The 17,423-nt window shown below is 52.8% G+C and overlaps 1 protein-coding gene across 1 annotated transcript in view; it reads right to left on the bottom strand.

The window, feature by feature from the left end:
• Positions 1-17,423, bottom strand: part of LOC116956744 (uncharacterized) — a 191,195-nt gene that overhangs the window by 49,299 nt on the left and 124,473 nt on the right. Inside the window, exons 30-34 of the mRNA XM_076057983.1 lie at positions 16,317-16,430; positions 11,787-11,954; positions 8,802-8,891; positions 5,659-5,805; positions 999-1,097 (exon numbers count right to left, since the gene is read on the bottom strand). Of these exons, the coding sequence (XP_075914098.1) occupies positions 999-1,097; positions 5,659-5,805; positions 8,802-8,891; positions 11,787-11,954; positions 16,317-16,430 (618 nt within the window). The remainder of the gene's footprint in view (positions 1-998; positions 1,098-5,658; positions 5,806-8,801; positions 8,892-11,786; positions 11,955-16,316; positions 16,431-17,423) is intronic.

Raw genomic sequence — 17,423 nt, 5'->3', positions numbered from 1 at the left:
ACACACACAGGTACACAGGTACACACACACACACAGGTACACACACACAGGTACACACACAGGTACACACACAGGTACACAGGTACACACACACACACACACAGGTACACACACACACAGGTACACAGGTACACACACACACAGGTACACACACACAGGTACACACACACAGGTACACAGGTACACACACACACACACACAGGTACACACACACACACACAGGTACACACACAGGTACACACAAAGACAAAGATCCCCCGTATAGCCTTAACAGACTGTAGGGGCAAGTGTTGTTAGCGAGCACCTATGAAGGCCGGAACGGTACACGAGGGGGTGGGTGGCCAGCACCACGCCCGACCGCCTTTGTCTCCCCAGTGACGATGTTTACACACCGTACCAGGTACTCATTTGAGGCTGAGTCGACCTAGGGGAGGCCCGGGACCGGTTCAGATAATCGTCACTGGTGTTGGCCGTGAGCGGGAATCGAACCCGGGTGGCCAGGTTCATAGCGCAGCGCGCTAACCGCTACACTATCGCTCCCCACTACACACACACAGGTACACACACACACAGGTACACACACAGGTACACACACACAGGTACACACGTACACACAGGTACACAGGTACACACACACAGGTACACACACACAGGTACACACACACACACAGGTACACACACACAGGTACACACACACAGATACATAGGTACACACACACAGGTACACACACACAGATACACACACATACACAGGTACACACACAGATACACAGGTACACACACACAGGTACACACACACATAGGTACACACACAGGTACACAGGTACACACACACAGGTACACACACACAGGTACACAGGTACACATACACAGGTACACACACACACACATAGGTACACACACAGGTACACAGGAACACACACACACACACAGGTACACACACACAGGTACACAGGTATACACACACAGGTACACACAGGTACAACAGGGGTCCATACCTGGGGATCCTGACGGCCCGGGGAGTCCCTGGGACCCTGGGGATCCGGGGTTCCCAGGAGACCCCGAAAATCCTGGGGGACCTGGGCCCCCATCCCGTCCTAGAGGGGTACAAAGACAAAGATCCCCGTGTAGCCTCTACAGACTGCTGGGGCAAGTGCTGTTAGTAGCGAGTAGCAGCAGCAGCTATGAAGGTAGACACAGACAAAGGTCCCCCGTGTAGCCTCTACAAACTGTAGGGGCAAGTGCTGTTAGTAGCGAGTAGCAGCAGCAGCTATGAAGGTAGACACAGACAAAGGTCCCCCGTGTAGCCTCTACAGACTGCTAGGGCAAGTGCTGTTAGTAGCGAGTAGCAGTAGCTATGAAGGTAGACACAGACAAAGGTCCCCCGTGTAGCCTCTACAGACTGCTGGGGCAAGTGCTGTTTGTAGCGAGCTGCAGCACCTCTGAAGGCTACCGGCGCTGCGGCACACGAGGGGGTAGGTGAGTGTGTGTGTGTGAGTGTGTGTGTGGGTGTGTGTGTGGGTGAGTGTGGATGAGTGTGAGTGCGTGTGTGTGGGTGAGTGGGTGTGTTGGTGTGTGTGTATGTGAGTGTGTGTGAGTGTGTGTGGGCGAGTGTGGGTGCGTGTGAGTGCGTGTGTGTGGGTGAGTGTGGGTGTGTTGGTGTGTGTGTGTGGGTGTGTGTGTATGTGAGTGTGTGTGAGTGTGTGTGGGTGAGTGTGGGTGTGTGTGTGTGAGTGCGTGTGAGTGCGTGTGTGTGGGTGAGTGTGGGTGTGTTGGTGTGTGTGTGTGGGTGTGTGTGTATGTGAGTGTGTGTGAGTGTGTGTGTGGGTGAGTGTGGGTGAGTGTGGGTGTGTGTGTGTGAGTGCGTGTGTGTGAGTGTGTGAGTGGGGGTGTGGGTGAGCATGCGTGTGTGTGAGGGTGTGAGTGTGGGTGAATGTGTGTGTGGGTGAGTGTAGGTGAGTTTGTGTAGGTGGAATGTTCGAACGCTCACTGCGGAGGAGAGGCTGCCACTCCTCTGTCGGGAGCTGGACCGGTACCGCCTGGATCTCTGTGGCATTCAGGAGGTCCGGTGGAGCGGCTCTGGCTCCTGCCACCATGAGGGGTGGATAGTTCTCTACTCGGGGCAGCAGACTGCCAAACAACAGGGTGTGGCTCTTCTTTTGTGGGAAGCTGTAAACCCCAGGCTACTTTGGGCTCGCCTTCCCATCAACCGGAGGCGAGGAATGGTGGTCGTGGTTACTTATGCCCCCACCGAAGATGAACATCCGTTGAGGGATGCAGGCAAAGCCGATGAGTCAGATGCCTTCTATGACATACTGTCACAGGTGCTGGCTAAAGTGGCCCCTCGGGATAGAGTCATCATGTTGGGTGACTTCAATGCCCGAGTTGGTCATGATACTGGCACCTGGTCTGGAGTGATTGGAGGGCATGGGCCAGATCAGCTCAATAACAACGGTAGGAGGCTGCTAGATTTTTGTGCAGCCCATGGGCTTGTAATTACCAACACGCTGTTCCGGCATCGGCGCATCCACACAACATCATGGATGCATGCCGGGTCCAAGCAAGAACATCTGCTGGACTACATAGTGACGGACCAGCGGATGCGAGCCCATGTCCTTGACACCAGGACCTACCGTGGAGCTGATCTGCCCTCTGACCATCGACTAGTCATTTGTAAGATGCGCCTGCCATTCTTCCACTCCAGTGGAGGGTGTACACCCAGGACCCCATTCCAACCTAAAGTGGCCTGGTCTCAGTTATCTGATGAAAGTTGCAAGCGAAAATTTCATCATCGCTTGCGGCTGGGATTGGCATTGTTCCCGACTCCTCTTGATGTCGAGGGTAAATGGGCGAGGTTTAGGACTGTGGCTCATGCAGCTGCAATGGCTGCTTTGGGTACGCGGTCCAGACCTCCCCAGAGACCCTGGCTGACAGAGGAGGTGTTCAGGATGGTTGAGAAAAAGCGAAAGGCCCACTGTCATCGGCTACAGAATCCCACGTCAGAGAATGAGGAGGCTTACCGCAGCCTTCGCTCGGAGGTTCGGAGAGCCGTGAGGCGCTGCAAGGATGGGTGGTGGTCGCGGGTTGCTGAGGAGATGGAGTCTGCCTCAGTGGCCCGCGATCACAAATCTCTATTTAACTCCATCAAAAAAGTAACCTGCAGCGCCACACCTATTACCATCATTAGGGGAAAAAACGGTGATCCAATCTCCGACCCCCAGGAACAGGTTTGCAGATTTGCTGAGCATTTCTGTGAGGTCCTGGGGGAGGGAAAATCCCTCAGCCAGGAAAACATCGTGGCACAAAGTGAGGATGACCCTGCTGTGGCTGCGGTGCCTCAAATATTGGAAGAAGTCACCCCCTGTGAGTGGCTGGCTGAGGTGCCATCTGTTGAGGAAGTACTGAAGGCGATCCGGAGTCTGAGACCAGGAAAGGCAACGGGCAGAGATGATCTCCCAAGCGAAATGCTGAGGGAGGGTGGCGTTTGTGCACAGACTGCCCTATATGACATCATAACAACGGTCTGGACCACTGGACGGGTTCCGCAGGATTGGAAGGATGCCCTGGTGGTCCCCCTTTTTAAGAAGGGGGACCGCACAGACTGTAACAACTATAGGGGCATCTCACTCCTCAGTGTGCCGGGAAAGGTCCTGGCAAGGATTATTCAGCATCGCCTTGCCAGGCACGCTGAGGAGAGGCTTGCGGAGCCCCAATGCGGTTTCAGGAAAGGGCGGTCCTGCACAGATGCCATATTATCTGTCCGTCTGCTACAGCAGAGGTGTAGGGAATTCCAACAAGACCTACATCTCTGCTTTATTGACCTGGTCAAGGCCTATGAAACCATCAGTAGGCCTGGGCTCTGGGTTGTTCTTCGTGCTTTTGGAGTACCTGACCCTCTGCTCATGATCATTAAGGACCTTCATGATGGTGAGCGGGCCCGGGTAAAACAACATGGCCGGTAGTCAGAGCCATTCTCTGTACACCTTGGGGTGCGACAGGGATGTCCTCTGGCTCCCACATTATTTAGCATCTATTTTGACCACGTAGTTCGTGAAGCCTTCAATAGCTGTACCGGGAGAATCTCCATATGGTACAGATATAATGGGAGGCTGATCGATGCCCGGGTACGGTCAAGGGATGGTTCCCTATTGCTCAACCACGTCATGTATGCTGATGATTTGGTAATAGCTGCTCAGTCAGAGGAGGAGTTGGAGACGCTGCTGCTGAGACTGGAGCGTGCCACTAAGAGGTGGGGCCTTACCATCAGCCCCACCAAAACTAAGCACCTGCCTGGGTATTTTGTACCATCGGACACTCCACCCCCACAACTCCCAATCGGTGATGGGGCAGTTGTGGAGAGAGTGGAGAGTTTCCCATACCTGGGCAGTGTGCTTATGACTGGCTCCAGTTTAACAGCAGAGGTCTGACTCCGAATCAGTCGAGTGGCAATATCTTTTCATCGGTTGCGTAACGCTGTCTGGAAGCTACCTGGTCTGTCGCTCCGCACTAAGCTTCAGGTCTTCTCGGCCACGGTCATTCCCTCCCTTCTCTACGCTTGTGAAACGTGGACCCCCCTAATGGAACATCTTCGCCGGTTAGAAACATTTAGACTGGCCTGCCTACGATCCATCCTGGGTTTAACCAGACTGGATTGTGTGAGGAGCTCACAATTCCTTGAAAGATCTGGGCAAGGTCCCATCGGTGAGCTCATCCGGCGGGCAAGGCTGCGATGGCTGGGTCATGTAGCCCGCATGCCCAGCCACCGCATGCCGAAACAGCTTTTGTTCGGCCGGATCGAGGGGGCTAAGCGGGCGCGGCACGGGCTAGAGAAGAGATGGAGTGATGTGGTACAGGAAGACGTGGAGCTGAGTGGACTTGCCGATGACTGGTACCAGCGGTGTCAAGATCGGCTTCTGTGGAGGAGGCTCGTGAAGGATGCTACTGGGCAGTTGGAGGTAGTCGCCCTCCAACAACAACGGAGGGCGGAGGAGTGACGCTCAGAACAACGAGCGGAGCGCCGGGTGGCTAAAGCACAGCAGGTTGGCACAGTAGGGGGCACAGGTGGTGCATCAGCCAGTCATCTCAGTCAGTCGACCCGTGGCACCTGGGTCTGCCCCGTGACCTCCTGCCAGCGGGCGTTCGACACTTCACGTGGCCTCAGGGTGCACATAGCTTGGCACAAGCGTCGTGGTGACGTCACCGCCACTTAGTGGCGAATGGCTGTTGTTGTTGTTGTGAGTATGTGTGGGTGAGTGTGGGTGAGTGTGTGTGAGTGTGTGAGGGTGAGTGTGGGTGAGTGTGTGTGTGAGTGTGTGTGTGAGTGTGGGTGAGTGTGGGTGAGTGTGTGTGTGAGTGTGTGTGTGTGAGTGTCGGTGAGTGTGGGTGTGTGTGTGTGAGTGTGTGTGTGTGGGTGAGTGTGGGTGAGTGTGGGTGAGTGTGTGAAGGTGAGTGTGCGTGAGTGAGTGTGGGTGAGCGTGGGTGAGTGTGTGTGAGTGTGTGTGGGTGGGTGGGTGTGGGTGAGTGTGTGTGGGTGAGCGTGGGTGAGTGTGTGCGTGAGCGTGGGTGAGTGTGCGCGCGTGAGTGTGGGTGAGCGTGCGTGAGTGCGTGCGTGGGCGAGCGTGGTTGGGTGAGCGTGGTTGGGTGAGCGTGCGTGAGTACCTGGGGACCCTCTGTCCCCCTTGGGTCCCCTTAGGTCGGTGACGTTGGGCCTGACCCCCGGTTGACCTGGAAAACCACGGTCCCCTTTCTCTCCAGGTCCCCCGGCGTAACCAGGGATCCCTGGGTCACCTGGGCGTCCGTCAAATCCTGCGCGGAGGAGAGGCCGACGACTGATTGATTACAATCATTGTTGCGCAGGATCTCGATTCAGTCAGAGTTTGGATTCAGCCGCAATATGGAATCTGCCACGGGTTTGAAATTGAGCCAGGATCTGGATTCTGCCAGAGTTTGAATTCAGCCAGGATCTGGATTCTGCCAGAGTTTGGATTCTGCCAGGATCTGGATTCTGCCAAAGTTTGAATTCAGCTAGGATCTGGATTCTGCCAGAGTTTGGATTTACCTAGGATCTGAATTCTGCCAGAGTTTGAATTCAGCTAGGATCTGGATTCGGCCACAGTTTGAATTGAGCCAGGATCTGGATTCTGCCAGAGTTTGAATTTAGCTAGGATCTGGATTTTGACACAGTTTGTATTGAGCCAGGGTCTGGATTCTGCCACAGTTTGGATTCCGCTAGGATCTCGATTCTGACACAGTTTGGATTGAGCCAGGATCTGGATTCTGCCACAGTTTGAATTGAGCCAGGATCTGGATTCTGCCAGATTTTGGATTCTGCCAGGATCTGGATTCTGTCAGAGTTTGGATTTAGCTAGAATCTGGAACCTGCCACAGTTTGAATTGAGCCAGGATCTGGATTCTGCCAAAGTTTGAATTCAGCTAGGATCTGGATTCTGCCAGAGTTTGGATTTCCCTAGGATCTGGATTCTGCCAGAGTTTGAATTCAGCTAGGATCTGGATTCGGCCACAGTTTGAATTGAGCCAGGATCTGGATTCTGCCAGATTTTGGATTCTGCCAGGATCTGGATTCGGCCAGAGATTGGATTGAGCCAGGATCTGGATTCTGCCACAATTTGGATTGAGCCAGGATCTGGATTCTACCAGATTTTGGATTCTGCCAGGATGTGGATTCTGCCAGAGTTTGAATTCAGCTAGGATCTGGATTCTGCCAGAGTTTGGATTTACCTAGCATCTGGATTCTGCCAAAGTTTGGATTCAGCTAGGATCTGGATCTTGCCAGATTTTGGATTCTGCCAGGATCTGGATTCTGCCAGAGTTTGGATTGAGCTAGGATCTGGATTCTGCCAGAGTTTGAATTCAGCCAGGATCTGGATTCTGACACTGTTTGGATTGAGCCAGGATCTGGATTCTGCCACAGTTTGAATTCAGCCAGGATCTGGATTCGGCCAGAGATTGGATTGAGCCAGGATCTGGATTCTGCCACAGTTTGGATTGAGCCAGGATCTGGATTCTGCCATAGTTTAATTCAGCTAGGATCTGGATTCTGCCACAGTTTAGATTCAGCTAGGATCTGGATTCTTCCAGAGTTTGGATTGAGCTAGGATCTGGATTCTGCCACAGTTTGGATTCAGCTAGGATCTGGATTCGGCCAGAGATTGGATTGAGCCAGGATCTGGATATCTGCCACAATTTGGATTGAGCCAGGATCTGGATTCTGCCAGATTTTGGATTCTGCCAGGATCTGGATTCTGCCACAGTTTGGATTGAGCTAGGATCTGAATTCTTCCAGAGTTTGGATTTAGCTAGGATCTGGATTCTGCCAGAGTTTGAATTCAGCTAGGATCTGGATTCTGCCAGAGTTTGGATTTAGCCAGGATCTGGATTCTTCCAGAGTTTGGATTCAGCTAGGCTGCTAGGATCTGGATTCTGACAGAGTTTGGATTTAGCCAGGATCTGGATTCTTCCAGAGTTTGGATTCAGCTAGGATCTGGATTCTGCCAGAGTTTGGATTTAGCCAGGATCTGGATTCTTCCAGATTTTGGATTCAGCTAGGATCTGGATTCTGCCAGAGTTTGGATTTAGCCAGGATCTGGATTCTTCCAGATTTTGTATTCAGCTAGGATCTGGATTCTGCCAAATTTTGGATACTGCCAGGATCTGGATTCTGCCAGAATTTGGATTTAGCCACACTCTTGCTGCTGTGTGGTCTAGCCTAGGGCACCCCCAGTGGCAGCTATCAAAATAAATTCGACACTTTAACTCATTCACCCACTCACTCTCTCACCCATTTACTTATTCATTCACTCATCCACCCACCAACTCGCCCACCCAGCCACTCACCCACTCGTTCACCCACCCACTCGCTCAGCCACCCACCCCTTCACTCGCCCACCCACTCGCTCACCCACACACCCACTTGCTCACCCACCCACTCGCTCGCCCACCCACCCACTCGCTCACCCACTCGCTCACCCACCCAACTGCTCACCAAACCGTTCACCCACCCACTCACTCGCCCACCCACTCGCTCACCCACCCAACCGCTCACCCAACCACTCACCCACAAACCCACTCGCTCACCCACCAAATCGCCCACTTACCCAACCACCCACTCACCCACCCACTCACCCACCCGCTCACCAACCCACTCCCTCACCCACCCACTCACTCGCCCACCCACTTGCTCACCCACCCAACCCGCTCATCCACCCACCCACCCACTCACTCACCCACCGACTCACCCACCCACCCACCCATCCACCCACCCACCCACTCACCCACCCACCCACCTAACCACTCACCCACCCACTCGCCCACCCACCCACTCGCTCACCCACCCACCCACTCGCTCATCCACTCACCCACTCACCCACCCACTCACTCACCCACTCACCCAACCACTCGCTCACCCACCTACTCACCCACCCACTCACCCAACCACTCACCCACCCACCCACTCACCCACCCACCCACCCACTCACCCACCCACTCACTCAACCCACCCACTCACCCACCCCTCTCCTAGGTCGACTCGGCCTCAAATGAGTACCTGGTGTAGCGGTGGTGGTGTAGTGAACATCGCCACTGGGGGAGACAAAGGCGGCCCGGCGTGGTGCTGGTGGCCACCCACCCCCTCGTTTACCGTGCCGGCCTTCATAGCTGCTGCTACTCGCTAACAGCACTTGCCCCAACAGTCTGTTAAGGCTACGCGGAGGATCTTTGTCTTTGCTGTGGGCAGGACCCCCTTGTTTAGAGAGGGGGTCCCCCCTGACCCAGCGGGGTCTCACCTGGGGGACCGGGTGACCCTGGGGTCCCCGGGAGGCCGCTGGGACCCGAGGGCCCTGGTAGGCCCATGACCCCCATGTCACCTTTACCTCCTGCCGGGGCGAGACGGAGCGGGACACGGGGGGAGACACGGGGGGGGGGGGGGAGACGCACGGGGAGACACGGAGGGAGACGCACGGTGAGACTCAGGGAGAAACACGGAGACGCACGGGGTGACACGGGGGGGAGACGCACGGTGAGACACGGGGAGAGACACGGAGGGAGACGCGGAGACGCATGGGGAGACACGGGGGGAGACGCTCGGTGAGACACGGGGGGAGACACGGGGGGAGACACGGGGGGGGGGGGCGGAGATGCACGGGGAGACACGGGGAGAGACGCACGGTGAGACTCAGGGAGAAACACATGGACGCACGGGGCGACACGGGGGTGAGACGCACGGGGAGACACGGGGAGAGACACGTAGACGCACGGGCAGACACGTGTGTACGCTTGTGTATGTGTGTGTGTTTACGCGTGTGTACACGTGTGTAGAGTAGAGACGTACGCAGTGCGCGCAGTTGAGCGGGTGCAACGGAGGACGAGCAGGTGTGTGCACGTTGGGGCTCAGGTTGGCGCCGGAGAGCCGGCGGTAATTAAGGGGACAAGCGGGTGCAACGGAGGACGAGCAGGTGTGCGCGTTGGGGTAGGAGGTTGGCGCCGGAGAGGCAGCGGCAATTAAGGGGAAAAGCGGGTGCAAAAGAGGACGAGCAGGTGTGTGTGCGTTGGGGCAGTAGGTTGGCGCCGGAGAGGGGGCGGCAATTAAGGGGACAAGCGGGTGCAACGGAGGACGAGCAGGTGCGCGCGTTGGGGCGCGCCCCCCCATCTCCCGGAGAGACGGGAGATGGGGGGGGGCGATGATTAGGGAGAGGCGCCGTGGAGGGGACAGCTTAAGTGTGGAGCACGTGAGGACTCGGAATGAGGAGGGCTATATAAGCGGGAGTGCGCGGGAGCTAAGCGGAGTTGCTCGGGGACCACGAGAGAAGACTTCCCGGTCGCTGCCGCTCGTAGCCGTCAACGGGACCTCGCCCCTCGCGCCGTCTCTGGGCGGAACTCCCCCGCCCGGGACAGATGGGTGAGTGGGTACGGGGCGAGGTAGGGGAGAGTAGGTGGGGTGCGGAGTAGGCGAGGGCGGGTAGTAGGAGAAGCAGAGTGTGTGGTGAGAGTGGAAGGCAGTCATGGGAGTGCCTACAACGGGTGCGAGAGTAGGATTCATTAATAAAGTGTAAAGCAGGTGTTCAAAATTTGATATATTTTTTTTTTAAACGCCACTTTCTTTCAAATTGTTCTTGCCGTGGTTTTCACACCTGATGATGATTGCTGCTTGTGTTGCAGTCGAAACGTCGTGAGAATTTTACTGTTTTATATTTTTATTATTTTATTGTTTCCCTTCTAACGCGGTGGTGACTTTACCGAAAGAACCAAGAATAATAATTTTATTGTTTTATATTTTTATTATGTTATTGTTTCCCTTCTAACGTGGTGGTGACTTTACCGAAAGAACCAAGAATAATAATTTTATTAGTTTTATATTTTTATTATTTTATTGTTTCCCTTCTAACGCGGTGGTGACTTTACCGAAAGAACCAAGAATAATAATTTTATTGTTTTATATTTTTTATTATTTTATTGTTTCCCTTCTAACGCGGTGGTGACTTTACCGAAAGAACCAAGAATAATAATTTTATTGTTTTATATTTTTATTATTTTATTGTTTCCCTTCTAACGTGGTGGTGACTTTGCCGAAAGAACCAATAATAATAATTTTATTGTTTTATAGTTTTATTATTTTATTGTTTCCCTTCTAACGTGGTGGTGACTTTACCGAAAGAACCAAGAATACGAATCCCTGCAGTCACGACAGCTTTAAATCAAAATTTAGGCGTTCAAACTCTTTGTTTTTTTTCGGTAAACTCACGTAGGTAAAATAAAAGGCGGCTTAACTCAGCCCTCCCCCCCCACCCACCCACCCACGTCCCCTTCTTGGCTCCTCCCCCCCCCCCCTTAACCTGTATATAATCTCGGTTGTCTCAGAGCTCCTCACTTGATACAGCTATTCTGCTGTGACTGTTCCACCTGAAGACGGAAGCTTGTGTTGCCTCGGTAAACGTCGTGATTTAATTTAGTTGTTTTCATTTTTTTTACCAACGTGACTTTACCGAAAAAAACAAAGAGCATGAATCCTTGCAGTCACGAAAGCTTCAAATCTAGAATGTAAGCAGGTGACCTGTTACTCCGTGTCAGTGTACGTGCGTACATGTGTGTACACGTGTGTGGTGTGTGTACGTGTGCGTACATGTGTGTACGTGTGTGTGTGTATGTGTGTGTACATGTGTGTATGTGTGTGTACATGTGTGTACGTGTGTGTGTACATGTGTGCACGTGTGTGTGTGTACGTGTGTGTGTGTGTACGTGTGTGTGTACGTGTGTGTGTGTGTACATGTGTGTGTGCGTACATGTGTGTACGTGTGTGTGTGTACGTGTGTGTGTGTACATGTGTGTGTGCGTACATGTGTGTACGTGTGTGTGTGTGTGTACGTGTGTGTGTGTGTACGTGTGTGTGTGTGTACGTGCGTGTGTGTACTTGTGCGTACATGTGTGTGTACGTGTGCGTGTGTGTACGTGTGCGTACATGTGTGTGTACTTGTGTGTGTGTGTACGTGTGCATACATGTGTGTGTACGTGTGTGTGTGTACGTGTGTGTACGTGTGTGTGTGTACGTGTGTGTGTACATGTGTGTGTGTACGTGTACGTACATGTGTGTGTACGTGTGTGTACGTGTACGTGCGTGTGTGTGTACGTGTGTGTGTGTGCATGTGTGCGTACATGTGTGTGTGTGTGTGTATGTGTGTACGTGTGTGTGTGTATGTGTGTACATGTGTGTGTGTATGTGTGTACGTGTGTGTGTGTGTACATGTGTGTACGTGTGTGTGTGTGTGTGCACACACCGGGCCTCCCTGGTTGTCCATCCTGCCCCGACCTCCCTCCGCTGCCCGGCTGACCCGGCTGCCCCTGGGGCCCGGGGGGTCCCGGCGTTCCCCGGTCCCCCGGGGACCCCTGGCCCCCCAGTCCTGGGGGGCCTCGCTCCCCCTTGGCGCCAGGGCCCCCCGGGAAACCTGTCAAGAAAAGAGACGCGCGGGGTTGCTCCAAGGGGCGGGCATGTCGGTTGCGAGCGGTCGGTTGCGAGCAATCGGTTGCGAGCAATCGGTTGCCGGCAATCGGTTGCCGGCAGTTGCGAGTGATCAGTTGCAAGCAATCGGCGTGGGCACGCGTGCACGAGCGATTGGCGGGCAGACCGAGTTGAATCGGGCTCTAACGCGAGCGACCAACGGCAACCGGTTGCTCGCAACCGGTTGCAGAGGGATCCACGACCAAGGTTGCGCGCAACCAAAGCACGGAGGGGAGAAGCGCACTGAGAATTAGGCAGCAGAGAGAGAGAGGCGGAAGGGGGCTTGAGACGGCCTCATATTGGTCTTCAACCAGCATGTGGATCAAGTCGATGGGACTCTGTGCGAGTCTACGGGTCTCAAAATTGAGTCGACGGGTATCTGTTTGAGTAGAGTATATGGGTCTCTATGCGAGTCTATGGGTCTCTGTGTGAGTCTATGGGTCTCTGTGTGAGTCTACGGATCTCTGTGCGAGTCTACGGGTCTCAAATTGAGTCTACGGGTCTCTGTTTGAGTCTGTGGGACTCTATGCGAGTCTACGGGTCTCTATGCGAGTGTATGGGTCTCTGTGTGAGTCTATGGGTCTCTGTGTGAGTCTGTGGGTCTCTATGCGAGTCTGTGGGTCTCTGTGTGAGTCTATGGGTCTCTATGTGAGTATATGGTTCTCTGTGTGAGTCAATGGGTCTCTGTGCGAGTGTCTATGCGTCTCTGTGTGAGTCTACGGGTATCTGTGTGAGTCTATGGGTCTCTATGTGAGTATATGGGTCTCTGTGTGAGTCGATGGCTCTCTGTGCGAGTGTCTATGGGTCTCTGTGTGAGTCTGTGGGTCTCTGTGTGAATCTATGGGTCTCTGTGTGAGTCGATGGGTCTCACATTTAGTCTACGGGTGTCTGTTTGAGTCTATGGGTCTTTGTGCGAGTCCACAGGTATCTGTGCGAGTGTCCATGGGTCTCTGTGTGAGTCTGTGGGTCTCTGTGTGAGTCTGTGGGTCTCTGTGTGAGTCTATGGGTCTCTATCTTAGTCTATGGGTCTCTGTGTGAGTCTATGGGTCTCTGTGTGAGTCTGTGGGTCTCTGTGTGAGTCTGTGGGTCTCTGTGTGAGTCTATGGGTCTCTATCTTAGTCTATGGGTCTCTGTGTGAGTCTGTGGGTCTCTGTGTGAGTCTGTGGGTCTCTGTGTGAGTTTGTGGGTCTCTGTGTGAGTCTATGGGTCTCTGTGCGAGTCTGTGGGTCTCTGTTTGAGTATATGGGTCTCTGTGTGAGTCTATGGGTCTCTGTGTGAGTCTATGGGTCTCTATGCGAGTCTATGGGTCTCTGTGTGAGTAGTCTATGAGTCTTTGTATGAGTCTATGGGTCTCTGTGTGAGTCTATGGGTCTCTGTGTCAGTCTATGGGTCTCTATGCGACTCTATGGGTCTCTGTGTGAGTAGTCTATGGGTCTCTGTGTGTGTCATCTATGGGTCTCTGTGTGAGTAGTCTATGGGTCTCTGTGTGTGAATCTATGGGTCTCTGTGTGTGTGAGTCTATGGGTGTCTATGTGAGTAGTCTATGGGTCTCTGTGTGAGTAGTCTATGGGTCTCTGTGTGTGAGTCTATGGGTCTCTGTGTGTGTAGTCTATGGGTCTCTGTGTGAGTCGATGGGTCTCTATGTGTGAGTCTATGGGTCTCTGTGTGAGTAGTCTATGGGTCTCTGTGTGAGTAGTCTATGGTTCTCTGTGTGAGTCGACGGGTCTCTGTGTGTGAGTCTATGGGTCTCTGTGTGAGTAGTCTATGGGTCTCTGTGTGTGAGTCTATGGGTCTCTGTGTGAGTCTATGGGTCTCTGTGTGATGAGTCTATGGGTCTCTGTGTGAGTCTATGGGTCTCTGTGTGAGTCTATGGGTCTGTGTGTGTGTGAGTCAATGGGTCTCTGTGTGAGAAGTCTATGGGTCTCCGTGTGAGTCTGTGGGTCTCCGTGTGAGTAGTCTATGGGTCTCTATGTGTGAGTCTATGGGTCTCTGTGTGTGAGTCTATGGGTCTCTGTGTGTGTGAGTCTATGGGTCTCTGTGTGAGTAGTCTATGGGTCTCCGTGTGAGTTTGTGGGTCTCCGTGTGAGTAGTCTATGGGTCTCCGTGTGAGTAGTCTATGGGTCTCTATGTGTGAGTCTATGGGTCTCTGTATGAGTCTATGGGTCTCCGTGTGAGTAGTCCATGGGTCTCTGTGTGTGAGTCTATGGGTCTCTGTGTGTGTGAGTCTATGCGTCTCTGTGTGAGTAGTCTATGGGTCTCCGTGTGAGTCTGTGGGTCTCCGTGTGAGTAGTCTATGGGTCTCTATGTGTGAGTCTATGGGTCTGTGTGTGTGTGAGTCTATGGGTCTCTGTGTGAATCTATGGGTCTCTGTGTGAGTATGTGGGTCTCCGTGTGAGTAGTCTATGGGTCTCCGTGTGAGTAGTCTATGGGTCTTTGTGTGTGTGAGTCTATGGGTCTCTGTTTGAGTAGTCCATGGGTCTCTGTGTGAGTAGTCTATGGGTCTCTATGTGTGAGTCTATGGGTCTCTGTGTGTGAGTCTATGGGTCTCTGTGTGTGAGTCTATGGGTCTCTGTGTGAGTAGTCTATGGGTCTCTGTGTGAGTAGTCTATGGGTCTCTATGTGTGAGTCTATGGGTCTCTGTGTGTGAGTCTATGGGTCTCTGTGTGGTGAGTCTATGGGTCTCTGTTTGAGTAGTCCATGGGTCTCTCTGTGAGTAGTCTATGGGTCTCTATGTGTGAGTCTATGGGTCTCTGTGTGTGAGTCTATGGGTCTCTGTGTGTGAGTCTATGGGTCTCTGTGTGAGTAGTCTATGGGTCTCTGTGTGAGTAGTCTATGGGTCTCTATGTGTGAGTCTATGGGTCTCTGTGTGTGAGTCTATGGGTCTCTGTGTGGTGAGTCTATGGGTCTCTGTGTGTGAGTCTATGGGTCTCTGTGTGAGTAGTCTATGGGTCTCTGTGTGAGTAGTCTATGGGTCTCTATGTGTGAGTCTATGGGTCTCTGTGTGTGTGAGTCTATGGGTCTCTGTGTGAGTAGTCTATGGGTCTCTGTGTGTGTGAGTCTATGGGTCTCTGTGTGTGTGAGTCTATGGGTCTCTGTGTGAGTAGTCTATGGGTCTCTACGTGTGAGTGTGTGGGTCTCTGTGTGAGTAGTCTATGGGTCTCTGTGTGTGTGAGTCTATGGGTCTCTGTGTGGTGAGTCTATGGGTCTCTGTGTGTGTGAGTCTATGGCTCTCTGTGTGAGTAGTCTATGGGTCTCTGTGTGTGAGTCTATGGGTCTCTGTGTGTGAGTCTATGGGTTTCCGTGTGAGTAGTCTATGGGTCTCTATGTGTGAGTCTATGGGTCTCTGTGTGAGTAGTCTATGGTTCTCTGTGTGAGTCTATGGGTCTCTGTGTGAGTAGTCTATGGTTCTCTGTGTGAGTCGATGGGCCTCTGTGTGGTGAGTCTATGGGTCTCTGTGTGAGTACTCTATGGGTCTCTATGTGTGAGTCTATGGGTCTCTGTGTGTGTGAGTCTATGTGTCTCTGTGTGAGTAGTCTATGGGTCTCTGTGTGAGTCTATGGGTCTCTATGTGTGAGTCTATGGGTCTCTGTGTGAGTAGTCTATGGGTCTGTATGTGTGAGTCTATGGGTCTCTGTGTGTGTGAATCTATGGGTCTCTATGTGTGTAGTCTATGGGTCTCTGTGTGAGTGAGTCTATGGGTCTCTATGTGTGAGTCTATGGGTCTCTGTGTGTGAGTCTATGGGTCTCTATGTGTGAGTCTATGGGTCTCTGTGTGTGAGTCTATGGGTCTCTATGTGTGAGTCTATGGGTCTCTGTGTGTGAGTCTATGGGACTCTGTGTGATGAGTCTATGTGTCTCTGTGTGAGTAGTCTATGGGTCTCTATGTATGAGTCTATGTGTCTCTGTGTGAGTAGTCTATGGGTCTCTGTGTGGTGAGTCTATGGGTCTCTATGTGTGTAGTCTATGGGTCTCTGTGTGGTGAGTCTATGGGTCTCTATGTGTGAGTCTATGGGTCTCTGTGTGATGAGTCTATGTGTCTCTGTGTGAGTAGTCTATGGGTCTCTATGTATGAGTCTATGTGTCTCTGTGTGAGTAGTCTATGGGTCTCTGTGTGTGAGTCTATGGGTCTCTGTGTGATGAGTCTATGTGTCTCTGTGTGAGTAGTCTATGGGTCTCTATGTGTGTAGTCTATGGGTCTCTGTGTGAGTGAGTCTATGGGTCTCTGTGTGTGAGTCTATGGGTCTCTATGTGTTAGTCTATGGGTCTCTATGTGTGAGTAGTCTGTGGGTCTCTGTGTGTGGGCACTCACCTGGGGTCCCGGGTGGACCCGATGGTCCTGGGGTCCCCGTTGCTCCAGGAGAGCCCCTGCCAGGGGTACCAGGTGACCCCGGTTGACCGGGCCTCCCCTGGAACCCTGCATCGCCTGTGGAGCGCACACACACACACAACACAGGGGTCGCCAGGTTCACAGCGCAACGTAGCGCTAACTGCTGCACCACCGCTCCCCGCAAATAGACACAAAAGACAGAGACAAAGATCCCCCATATAGCCTTAACAGACTGTAGGGGCAAGTGCTGTTAGCGAGCACCTATGAAGGCCGGAACGGTAGACGAGGGGGTGGGTGGCCAGCACCACGCCCGACCGCCTTTGTCTCCCTAGTGGCAATGTTTACACACCGCACCAGGTACTCATTTGAGGCTGAGTCGACCTAGGGGAGGCCCGGGACCGGTTCAGATAATCGTCACTGGTGTTGGCCGTGAGCGGGAATCGAACCTGGGTCGCCAGGTTCATAGCGCAGCGTAGCGCTAACCGCTACACTATCGCTCCCCACAAACACACACACACGCACACACACACGCACACACACACGCAACACAGGGGTCGCCAGGTTCACAGCGCAACGTAGCGCTAACTGCTGCACCACCGCTCCCCGCAAATAGACACACACACAGACACACACACACAGACACACACACAGACACACACACTGACACACGTGCCATCCATAAATGACGTCACACACCTAGCGGGGGGCGGGGGGTGACGATGTGTGACAAGGGGGGGGAGGGGTTTGAGAAATGTGACGTCACGTAAAAATTCGCAACTTGATCGATAAATAAATACAGGCAAACACGTTCTACTTAATTAAATAGACTTGTTTTTATATATATACATATTCTCGGTTCTTTCGGTAAAGTCACCACGTAGAAGGGAAACAATACAATAATAAAGATATAAAACAATAATATTATTATTCTTGGTTTTTTCGGTAAAGTCACCACCACGTTAGAAATTTTATTTTTTTATTGTTTCCCTTCTACGTGGTGGCGACTTTACCGAAAGAACCAAGAATGTGAATCACTGCAGTCACGAAAGCTTTACATTAAAAATATTTTAATAAATGTTTTCTCCTACA

The sequence above is a fragment of the Petromyzon marinus genome, assembly GCF_048934315.1.
Source record: "Petromyzon marinus isolate PM22_M1 ecotype Great Lakes invasive population chromosome 67 unlocalized genomic scaffold, UKy_Petmar_22M1.pri1.0 chr67_unloc.2, whole genome shotgun sequence".
NCBI lineage: Eukaryota > Metazoa > Chordata > Hyperoartia > Petromyzontiformes > Petromyzontidae > Petromyzon > Petromyzon marinus.
The sequence above is the reverse complement of the archived record's forward strand: the minus strand, read 5'-3'. Positions and strand labels throughout refer to the sequence as shown.